This window comes from Oncorhynchus mykiss, chromosome 8, assembly GCF_057628025.1.
Source record: "Oncorhynchus mykiss isolate SJ-2025 chromosome 8, ASM5762802v1, whole genome shotgun sequence".
Lineage (NCBI taxonomy): Eukaryota > Metazoa > Chordata > Actinopteri > Salmoniformes > Salmonidae > Oncorhynchus > Oncorhynchus mykiss.
The window spans coordinates 35288447-35300803 of NC_143029.1; the positions used below are offsets into that span (position 1 = coordinate 35288447).

Genomic DNA, 12357 nt, shown 5'->3' on the forward strand with positions numbered 1-12357 from the left:
TCCAGAACAGTGTAGCCTATCTAGATGCAGAGGGGATACACCCCATGAAACAGAAAACGGAATATATTGAGAAGGCTCCCATTCCTAAACAACACTGAGCTCAGGTCTTTTCTGTCATTACTTAACTTAACTCAGCAAAAAAGAAACATCCCTTTATCAGGTCCCTTTCTTTCAAAGACCATTCGTAAAAATCGAAATAACTTCACAGGTCTTCATTGTAAAAGGTTTAAACACAGTTTCCCATGCTTGTTCAATGAACCATAAACAATTAATTAACACGCACCTGTGGAACGGTCATTAAGATACTAACAGCTTACAGACAGTAGGCAATTAAGGTCACAGTTATGAAAACTTAGGACACTAAAGAGGCCTTTCTACTGACTCTGAAAAACACCAAAATAAAGATCCTCAGGGTCCCTGCTCATCTGTGTGAATGTGCCTTAGGCATGCTGCAAGGAGGCATGAGGACTGCAGATGTGGCCAGGGCAATAAATTGCAATGTCTGTACTGTGAGACGCCTAATACAGTGCAACAGAAAGACAGGATGGACAGCTGATCGTCCTCGCAGTGGCAAACCATGTCTAATCACATTTGTACATCCAAACATCACACCTGCGGGACAGGTACAGGATGGCAATAGCAACTCCCCGAGTTACACCAGGAACGCACAATCCCTCCAACAGATGACTTGCCAATCACTGCTAAAGATATATCACTTGAAACGGAGAAAGATCCTGTATTGAAAATGGTGAAGTAGTATGTAATATCAGGTTGGCCAAACCGTGTACCAAACGAAGTCTTTAAACCTTACGTCAAAACAAAGTTTGAACTTACCATTGAGGATGATTGTATTCTTTGGGGTTACAGTGTGGTGATTCCACAAAGCCTGCAAAGCAGACTATTGGCAGAACTACATGAGAGTCATTGGGGTATCGTTAAGATAAAATCCTTAGTTAGAAGTTTTCTCTGGTGGCCTACTCTTGATGAAAATATTGAAACTGAAGTCAGAGACATGAAAAACTTGCTAGCTATATTCAACTTACCTTGTTTTGCTTTCTTGATGCTCACTCCTGGTGAATTTTGTTCTTCCTCTTCTTCCCTCACTTTTTTGCCTCAATTTTTTTCAGAATCCAGTCATGTGACAAGTCTACTCCCCGCCTGCTCTCAGTTTGGTATTCCTTCCTCCTCTCCATTTTCACTGGGGACCTGAAGCCACCAATTATAGTCCTTTCAGCTTTGAGAACATGTTTGAGTAAGTAAAACAGTTTCATCAAGGGTGACAAGCCCATCTTCCTCAGCATAGGCTACATTAATTTTGCCCTCCATCGATGATGATGTGTGTGAGTGAATGTGAGAGACAGAGAGAGAGAGAAAGAGAGAGATTAAAATAGTCGAAACAGGAACATTATACATCTGGCTAGAAATTAATAAGGATATTATCTCAACAGATAGAAATGTCCCCAAGTCGGAAGTTTACATACACCTTAACCAAATACATTTAATAAACTCAGTTTTTCACAATTCCTGACATTTAATCCTAGTAAAAATTCCCTGTCTTAGGTCAGTTAGGATAACCACTTTATTTTCAGAATGTGAAATGTCAGAATAATAGTAGAGAGAAAGATTTATTTCAGCTTTAATTTCTTTCATCACATTCCCAGTGGGTCAGAAGTTTACATACACTCAATTAGTATTCGGTAGCATTGCCTTTAAATTGTTTCACTTGGGTCACACATTTCGGGAAGCCTTCCACAAGCTTCCAACAATAAGTTGGGTGAATTTTAGCACATTCCTCATGACAGAGCTGGTGTAACTGAGTCAGGTTTGTAGGCCTCCTTGCTCGTACACGCTTTTTCCGTTCTGCCCAGACATGTTCTATAGGATTGAGGTCAGGGCGTTGTGATGGCCACTCCAATACCTTGACTTTGTTGTCCTTAAGCCATTTTGCCACAACTTTGGAAGTATGCTCGGGGTCATTATCCATTTGGAAGACCCATTTGAGACCAAGCTTTAACTTCCTAACTGATGTCTTGAGATTTTGCTTCAAAATATCCACATAATTTTCGTTCCTCATGATGCCATCTGTTTTGTGAAGTGCACCAGTCCCTCCTGCAGCAAAGCACCCCCACAACATGATGCTGCCACCCCCGTGCTTCACGGTTGGGATGGTGTTCTTCGGTTTGCAAGCCTCCCCCTTTTTCATCCAAACATAACAATGGTCATTATGGCTAAACAATTGTATTTTGTTTCATCACACCAGAGGACATTTCTCCCAAAATTGCCATGGTGTTTATACTTGCGTACTATTGTTTGTATAGATGAAAGTGGTAGGCATTTAGAAATTGCTCCAAGGATGAACCAGACTTGGGGAAGTCTACAATTTTGTTTCTGAGGTCTTGGTTGATTTCATTTGACTTTCCCATGATGTCAAGCAAAAAGGCACTGCATTTGAAAGTAGGCCTTGAAATACATCCACAGGTATACCTCCAATTGACTCAAATTATGTCAATTAGCCTATCAGAAGCTTCTAAAGCCATGACATCATTTTTTGGAATTTTCCAAGCTGTTTAAAGACACAGTCAACTTAGTGTATGTAAACTTTTGACCCACTGGAATTGTGATACAATGAATTATAAGTGAAATAATATGTCTGTAAACAATTGTTGGGAAAACTACTTGTGTCATGCACAATGTAGATATCCTAACCAACTTGCCAAAAACTATAGTTTGAAAATAAATTTGTGGAGTGGTTGAAAAACGAGTTTTAATGTAGATATACAGTGGAAGTCGGAAGTTTGCGTACACTTAGGTTGGAGTCATTAAAACTGCCTCAATCAGAGGCAGGTGTTTATCGTTGTCTCTGATTGAGAACCATATTTAGGCAGCCATATTCTTTGAGTGTTTTGTAGGTGATTGTTCCTGTCTCTGTGTTAGTTATTCATCAGAATAGGCTGTTTAGGGTTTTGTGTTGTTTATATTTTATTAAACATGTATTGAAATAACCACGCTGCATTTTGGTCTGCCTCTCCTTCGACGGAAGAAAACCCTAACAGCTATACTTAAACTCTTTAACATCATCCTCACCTCTGGCATCTTCACCAATATTTGGAACCAAGGACTGATCCCCCGCAATGCACAAAAGTGGAAACAAATTTGACCCTAATAACTACCGTGGGATATGCATCAACAGCCACCTTGGGGAAATCCTTTGCATTATCATTAACAGCAGAATAGTACATTTCCTCAGTGAAAACAATGCATTGAGCAAATGTCAAATAGGCTTTTTACCAAATTACCATATGACAGACCACGTATTCACCCTGCACACCCTAATTGACAAAAAACAAAAACAAAGGCAATGCTTTGTAGTTTTATTGACTTAAATAAAAGCTTCTCAATTTAGCATGAAAGTCTGCTATACAAATTGATGGAAAGTGGTGTTGGGGGGGAAAAACATATAACACCAAAAAAGTATGTGGACACCTGCTTGTCTAACATTTCATACCAAAATCTATAAACAGCCCTCTGCTCTTCTGGGGTTGGAACACAGCTGCGGGAACTTGCTTCGACTCAGCCACAAGAGCATTAGTGAGGTCGGGCACTGATGTTGGGCGATTAGGCCTGGCTCACAGTCGGCGTTCCAATTTATCCCAAAGACCATTGATGGGGTTGAGGTGAAGGCTCTCTGCAGGTCAGTGAAGTTCTTCCACACCAGTCTCAACAAACCATTACTGAGCTCTTCAGTAAAGCCATTCTACTGCCAATGTTTGTCTGTGGAGATTGCATGGTTATGTGCTCGATTTTATACATCTGTCAGCAATGGGTGTGGCTGAAATAGCCAAATCCACTAATTTGAAGTAGATATAGTGTGTATCAACGAATTGGCGAGGGCACCAGAGGAGTCTATAGCACCCGCCCTCACCTTACTAGAATCTGAAGTCAAAATGTCTACTGTTTGCTGATGATCTGGTGCTTCTGTCCCCAACCAAGAGGGCCTGCAGTAACACCTAGATCTTCTCCACAGATTCTGACATGCCTAGGCCCTGACAGTAAATCTCAGTAAGACAAAAATAATGGTCTTCCAAAAAAGGTCCAGTTGCCAATACCACAAATACAAATTCTATCTAGACACAGTTTCCCTAGAGCACACAAAAAAACTATACCTACCTCAGCCTAAACATCAGCACCACAGGTAACTTCCACAAAGCCGTGAATGATCTGAGAGACAAGGCTAGAAGGGCCTTCTACGCCATCGAAAGGAACATAAAATTCCACATCCCAATTAGGATCTGGCAAAAAAATACTTGAATTAGTTATGGAACCCATTGCCTTTTAGGGTCATGAGGTCTGGCATCTGCTCACCAACCAAGAATTCACAAAATGGGACAAATACCAAATTGAGACTCTGTATGCAGAATTCAGCGAAAACATCCTCAGTATACAGCGTAAAACACCAAATAATGCATGCAGACCAGAATTAGGCCGATACCTGCTAATTATCCAAATCCAGAAAGAGACGTTAAATTCTACAACCACCTAAAAGGAAGCAATTCCCAAACCGTCCAGGGGCTCTGTTCACAAACACAAACAGACCCCACAGTGCCCCAGGACAGCAACAGCAGCACAATTAGACCCAACCAAATCATGAGAAAACAAAAAGATAATTACTTAACATATTGGAAAGAATTTACCAAGAAACAGAGCAAACTTGAATGTTATTTGGCCCAAAACAGAGAGTACACAGTGGCAGAATACCTGACCTCTGTGACCCGAAATGAATATGTACAGATTCAGTGAGCATAGCCTTGCTGTTGAGAGAGGCCACCGTAGGCAGACCTGGCTCTCAAGAGAAGACAGGCTATGTGCACACTGCAAACAAAATGAGGCAGATACTGAGCTGCACTTCCCAACCTCCTACCAAATGTATGGCCATATTAGAGACACATATTTCCATCAGATTACACAGACCCACAAAGAATATGAAAACAAATCCAATTTTGATAAACTCCTATATTTATTGGGTCTTGTGAAGTCATAGACATAGACATGGAATCACTTGTCACTTTAATAACGGAACACTGGACACTTTAATAATGTCTACATAATGTTATACTCATTTCATATGTATATACTGTATTCTACTGTATTCTAGTCAATGCCACTCTGACATTGCTCCTCCTAGCATTTATATATTTCTTAATTCCATTATTTTACTTTGAGATTTGTGTGTATTGTGAATTGTTAGATACTACTGCACTGTTGGAGCTAGGAACACAAGCATTTTGCTACACCTGCAATAACATCTGCTATATATGTGTGCGTGACCAGTAACATTCTATTTGATTTGTAACCTGTTGTCTCAAGGAAAGGGCAACCAGTGAAGAACAAACACGAAGTAAATACAACCCATATTTCTGTTTATTTATTTTCCCTTTTGTACTATCTTTATAATACTGTACATAGCCATAATATGACATTTGAAATGCCTCTATTCCTGAGTGTAATGTTTACTGTTCATTCTGATTGTTTGTTTCACTTTTGTTTATGATTTCACTTGCTTTGGTATGTGTGTGTGAGTGTGTGTGTGTGTGTGTGTGTGTGTGTGTGTGTGTGTGTGTGTGTGTGTGTGTGTGTGTGTGTGTGCCCATGTGCATTCAGGTGGTTGGGGATGTGGTCCTCTCCTCCTGCCTTTCCTCCCTGCAGAAAAGTAGAGTGCTGTAACATGAATAGTTAGTTATCTCATATATGAGACCCCCCTGTACACCCATTCAAAGTTACATCAGTAGCCCTGTTGTAGCCTACTGCCAATCAACTGACAACAACAATCAACGAAAGCGCCTTGTCTACAGAGAAGTGAATGGACAAGTCGGAACATGACCGGGCATCTCGAGGTGTTTGCTGTTGATTGCAGTGATCTGTTATCTCTACAGAATTCCAATAAATCCCTCTCTTTCTCTCTCTCAATCCAGCAGCTGCACTCACCCACACGCCTCGCCTGACGCTGCGCGTAGCCTTCCATACAGATGAAGGCTGGAAGTCACGCACTCCTTGACGTAGTGAGAGACCGGTTGCAGTGCCGCTCCGTCTCCGAATCATCGCAGCACGTATTGCGCAGCGTGACTGATGCTCAACTCCCCCATATCCGCCAATCCAGCCGGTAAAATACCGTTTTCCTATAAAGTGGGAAGAGAAACGACGAAAAGCTTCTCATTTTATTCTACACCGGAATCATACCGGCAATCTGGTGCACGCACTGCTCTCTTTCCCCCTCCCTCTCCCTAAACTGGACTCACCCCCCTCTACATCAACATCCCCACCGGAGATGACTCGCGCACGGCGTCGAGATGCAGTGCTGATGTAGCTCTGTGCTGATAATCGCCGTTCTAGAACTCACCCGCTTGTAGCAGCAGCCAACCGTTTTTTTCCCGAGTAGCAAATTGCAGAGAATATAGTTGTGATGTAAATGGTAGCGCTTTTCAAATTGCAGTTCATTGATTCTATCTAAACAGACCCAGATTAAGACATGACAACCGCTGGAACCGCTGAGGAGCCATGTCCCTGGTTATCTTCTCAACCATTCCGCAGCCAGGAGCATCAGTGTGACCCCTCAGTGAGGAGCCCAGAAGATCAGCACTAACGTGACGGACAGGACCGAATATAGTCTACATCATTCTTGGGTCCCACCTACCTGAAACAGCCTAGTTCGTCCACTATCATCACTGACTGACTGTAGGCTAGGGCGTACTATTCTGATCTACTCTGTCTCTCTTCCCTGGCTCTCTGTTTTCTACAGAACCGCCAAGACATCCATTGACTACGAGCAGAACACCGCTTTTTCAAGTGAATTCGTCAGCCCTAGATTTATTTTGACAGTGTACTGAAGTGAAAACGCACCTGTTTGCCTTCTGTGTTCATAAATTCAAGGCGCAACGCATTCAGAACATAAATTAATCAGCACCCGGATTGGAGCGGCAGCGGTGTTCGGTGATCTATCTATGCACGCGAGTTCCGCCTCGCCAACCTCCTTCCTCGCCCCGGAAAGGACTTCTCGCCTTTGAGTGCTGGAAATGTTGAGATTAACGTAAAGGATGGACCTAATAATTTCTGTTTTGGGGCTCCTGACGCTGTCTCTGGAGGGCATCCGTTGCCAAGGAGTGTACGGTAAGTGTGCTTTATCCTCCCACGGGTTGCAACAAACGTGATCATGACCTTGTAAAATAATTGCAACCGTACTATCTACCTGGCAACATAGCCTATTTACACATACCCTCCGATGCTTTCTCCTTAGAATCATATAGTGCTGATGTTGCACGGGGAGTTGAATTACATTTTATAGACTGGTGAGTGACCCGCGCCAGGTTATTGAACAGAGAATATATCACAAACGGTATAATTCCGATCAAATCCTTCACAAATTATTCGTCTAAATATTGATTATCATTCACAGTCGATTAAGTCCCTCCGTTGTTAGTGTCGATGTGGGTGCATATTGAGGGCCGTCTATGTATCTTAACCTATTAAGTATAATGTTTTACGTTTGTAGATTCAGACAATGTGACCGTCACATTATTTCGTTATGCGTCTCCTAACAGTCATCAGTGAGCGAGTGCTGTTATGTATAAACTTTTGGTATTCACCAACATGAATGGTATTCAAAAAATGTATGAGCAGAGTGTCTATCTATCTATCTCTCCTTCTCTCTCTCTCTCTCACACACACACACACACACACACACACACACACACACACACACACACACACACACACACACACACACACACACACACACACACACACACACACACACATCAGTTCAACTTCTAGTTTTTATCTACATTTGTTTGAGATGTCAACTAACATGAAATCAACTAAACATTTCAATGTCATTCGATTTAGGTGAAAAGTTGGGTAAAAAAGAGACAAAATCCCCTTACATAGATTAATTTTTGGAAATCCAAAATCAGTCTTCCATGTTGATTCACATAGCGTTTTTTGGTTTAAATGACGTGGAAACAAGTTGATTCAACCAGCTTTTGCCCAGTTGGACAGGAGTGTGCAAACAGTGGCACAGACTGATGCTCCCTTGGCTGAATAAGCATGTGTGTTGAAAGCAGTGGTGCTCTCACTGCTCTGCGGTAATCATATGAATCATAGGAGCCAGTGGAGCCACCTCACCTCCGATCTGGATACACGGGGACAGACAGCACTGACCTACAGCTGTTGCTACTAGTGGCAATGACCTGAGAGAAGATTGTAGACCAGAGAGAAAGCTCCGGTCAGATCCAGAGTTTAAGACTGCCGATGCTGGTGGTGATGCTTTAGTACCAAGCAGGCATGCTATGTACTAGTGGGATTATCCAGAGCCAGTGAGGGTCGGTCAAACTGAGGGGTTCAATAGAGACTGCTGATGGGGATGTAACACATGACATTTCCAAGCAGCCCCTCCAAGGCCTCACGGCATAATGTGTAGAATATAACCTTGCGGGGGTGTCCCGTGAAACTGTGATATGCCATCATATGGTCAATGCTACGAGTGCATTGTATATTACTACTGCTGTTGACCAATGAGGAAGCTGCAGACTATAGGGGTTCAAGTAGAAACGGGTGATGGTATAATAATATTATGGCGATGCAGTGCCAAGCTGGCATATTACTGATATTTTGGTACCATTCCATAGATTTTGTTTCATCCATTGCCTATGGTGCTAGAAGGGGGATTGAGAGGTTAGCTAACTGGAACGGAGGCAGGACACACCTGTTGATAGAGGGTTATGACGTTGAAATAAACATGCAAGAAGGACCACTTCAATGGGCTTTGTTCACAGTCACAGCAACACAACATTATTCAGTTGTTCACATATATATATATTTAGTGAGATGCATTATGCTTGTACATACGATTCTCTTGCGCTCCGCTATGAAATGCATGGCAGTATCCCACACGCTGCCAGGGTTGGTCATATTGGCTTCTTTTCTTGTCACATTTGCACATGTGTTTTAACCAGACATTACATAGGGCTGCACGACATGGGCAAAAAAATCTACACTGAACAAAAAAATGAACTTTAACATGCAACGATTTCAAAGATTTGACTGAGTTACAGTTCATATAAGGAAATCAGTCAATTGAAATAAATGCATTAGACCCGAATCTATTGATTTCACAAGACTGGGAATAGAGATACCTTAAATAAAAAGAAAAGTAGGGTCGTGGATCAGAAAAGCAGTCTGTGTCTGGTGTGACCTCCATTTCGCCTTTTGCAGCGCGGCACATCTCCTTCGCACAGAGTTTATCAGGCTGTTGATTGTGGCCCATGGAATTCTGTCCCACTCCTCTTCAATAGCTGTGCATTTGCCCACTGAAATCGGTTACGACTCCAAACTGCAGTCAGGTTAAGACCCTGGTGAGGATGACGAGCACATAGATGAGCTTCTCTGAGACGGTTCCTGACAGTTTGTGCAGAAATTCTTTGGTTGTGCAAACCCACAGTTTCAGCAGCTGTCCGAGTGGCTGGTCTCAACTGATCCATAAAGAAGCCGATTGTGGAGGTCCTGGGCTGGCATGGATATACGTGGTCTGCGGTTGTGAGGCCGGTTGGATGTACTGCCAAATTCTCTAAAATGACATTGGAGGCGGCTCAAGGTAGAGAAATTAACAATCCATTCTCTGGCAACAGCTCTGGTGGACATTCCTGTAGTCAGCATGCCAATTACACATTCCCTCAAAAAAAATGACATCTGTGGTATTGTGTTGTGTGACAAAACTGCACATTCTAGAGTGGCCTTTTATTGTCCCCAGCACAAGGTACACCTGTGTAATCATCATGCTGTTTAATCAGCGTCTTGATATGCAACACATGTCAGGTGGATGGATTATCTTGGCAAAGGAGAAATGCTCACTAACAGGGAAGTAAAAAATGTGTGCACAACATTTTAGAGAAATAAGCTTCTGTGCAAATGGACAATTTCTGCAATTTTTTTTTTACAGCTCATGATATGGGACCAACACTTCACATGTTGTGCTTAGATTTTTGTTCAGTATGATTTATATATATTTTTTTTACTAAATATTACGATTTGACTTGCAATATAGATCAAAACACTTGGGTGAACTGTTTGAATCATATAAATAGAATGATACATTAAAAAGCAAAGTGGAAAGCAACATCATTATTGTTTAGAACAATCTCTTGACTGCATTTGACCTAATGTTGGGAACAATCTGTTGACTGCATTTTACCTAATGTTTGGAATGACCTGTTGACCGCATTTGACTTCATTTTTGGAACAATCTGTTGACAGCATTTGACCTAATGTTTGGAACAATATGTTGACTGCATTTGACCTAACAGAACAGCATGCAAACGTACCTCTTTACATGCATACCTGTATACGGGTTGAAAATGGCAGATTTGGACACTGATAAGCGCCTCAGTTGGAATGCAGTGGATGTGCAGTAGCATGCTATACATGACGTCAAAGCTTCACAGCTCTGTATGGGTTTTGACTGGCAGACGTTCTAAACTTGAGCACCATGCATGACAAGGAGTTGCTTTCAAATGATGCTTACTTTTATAAAATACAATTTTTGGATCGCTTAAACAACAACAGTAATTATGTGAAGGCAGGGACGTAGGGCTGTATTCCAAACCAAAACTACTACAAGTGTGCTTGCTCTAGTTCCTCAACAGCAAATCTAGGAGAGCTAAAAAAAAATAAAAAAAAACATAGTTGAAGACTTCTTACAGTCAAAAAAGTGCATTGAAATGACTTGGGAACTGTGTACACTTTGGAGAGGTGTGGGGCCACCAGTTAGACCTTTCTTTCAAACCCTTGTCATTTTGTTTTGTTTTATGTTGCACCTACACCAAGTTTTCCACAAATATTCTTATCATGTTACTGAACATATCCAGAGTCTTTTCAGATTTTGTTATCAACAAACGTCACACAAAAAAGTACAGTTAATGTAAAATGCACATATAGTCAACAGTGTAATGTTTCGATTCAGTCTTGTCAGGTGAACTGTTATGTCCTCAGTTTTAGTCTAATCATTTTCCCATAATCTTCAAACTGTTCCCTTTAAATTACTACCATAGTTATGCATATGCTTTCCATATTTCTTTTGTAAGAAACATTAATATTTAGCCTATCCATATAGGCCAATTCCCACGAGTGTAAGGAGTTTAAAGTGGATCTAACAGCGAGGTGGAGGAACTGCGAAGCTTGAGTGAGGGGGCGTAGTTTGTGTGTGTGTGTGTGTGTGCGTGTGTGTGTGCGTGTGTGTGTGTGTGTGTGTGTGAAGCAGCCGAAAGAGGAGAAAAAAAACAGAGTAAACTATGAAAACGTCACATGCGGCTGACTGTCATTTCAAAATATTGCATGCGATAGGAATCTCTTGTGAAATGGATATTACACATGTCAATATTGCGCTATCGATGTGAATTCGATTGATTGTGAAGCCATAATACAGTAGAACGGCCTATTCACTATTCAAGGTATAACACTGTCAATATGCCATAAGGCCAATTACCTAATCCCAGAGATACACAAGTGTTCTCTTTCTTACCATCAGAATTAATACAATGCATACCATATCAAAGCTATTGCCTCATAGCATATGTACATCAACAGGCACTCATTAAATAAATCATGTCCCGTAATGCTCCTCACGGTGCATAGGGAGACTTCCTGCTTAAAACTACAGGCCTGCTAATTGGCGTCAGCACTGAACAGCAGCCCTCGGTTGAAGAAAGAGAGAGAAGAACAGATGAAATTGTTTGTTGTCTTGTCTTTTTCAGAGAAAGGAAAGAGGAGCAGAAAGGGGGTGCTGACCAACCAGATCTCACCCCCGTCCCTCTGTCTTATCCGTCTTCCCAGGCCTTTCTACACATCTGTCTGCTAGGGCTTGTGGTTCAGTGGCTTTCTATGTGTAGGGGCAGAGTTGATGGGCTCATTTATATTGACATCCCCCATTCGGTAATGAGAAATCACATGCCTTCAAGAGAAAGTGAGAGAAAGTGTGACAGAGAGAGTGAGAGAGAGAGAAAATATTCTTGGTGGCTTTTTAGGAAGATCCAAAAGGACTAAGACCACTAAAGGCTCTTAACCCCCTACCCCCCCTCCCTCTTAAGCTTATAATAAGACAACATGTACATGTGCATGCCCTGCGTGACCGCATCAGAGCAGTAGCTTGTGGCAAAGACTTCATGTGATGTGAGACCATGCATGATTATGTCGGAAGGAGCCTCTGCTGAAATATGCTGTACATGTTCAAATCAGTATACAATATACAGTACATACAGAATGGGGATGGCTCCAGAGAAATGGGTTGAATTGGGAGGGTTTTTTCCAGGGTTC

At 41.8% G+C, this 12357-nt stretch overlaps 1 protein-coding gene across 1 annotated transcript in view; it reads left to right on the top strand.

Moving 5' to 3' along the window:
- The first annotated feature begins 6053 nt into the window (after positions 1–6053).
- LOC110529233 (MAM domain-containing glycosylphosphatidylinositol anchor protein 2) overlaps positions 6054–12357 on the top strand; it is a 355390-nt gene continuing 349086 nt past the window's right edge. The window contains exon 1 of the mRNA XM_036985374.2: positions 6054–7161. Coding sequence (XP_036841269.2) covers positions 7089–7161 — 73 coding nt within the window. The 5' untranslated portion in view covers positions 6054–7088. The remainder of the gene's footprint in view (positions 7162–12357) is intronic.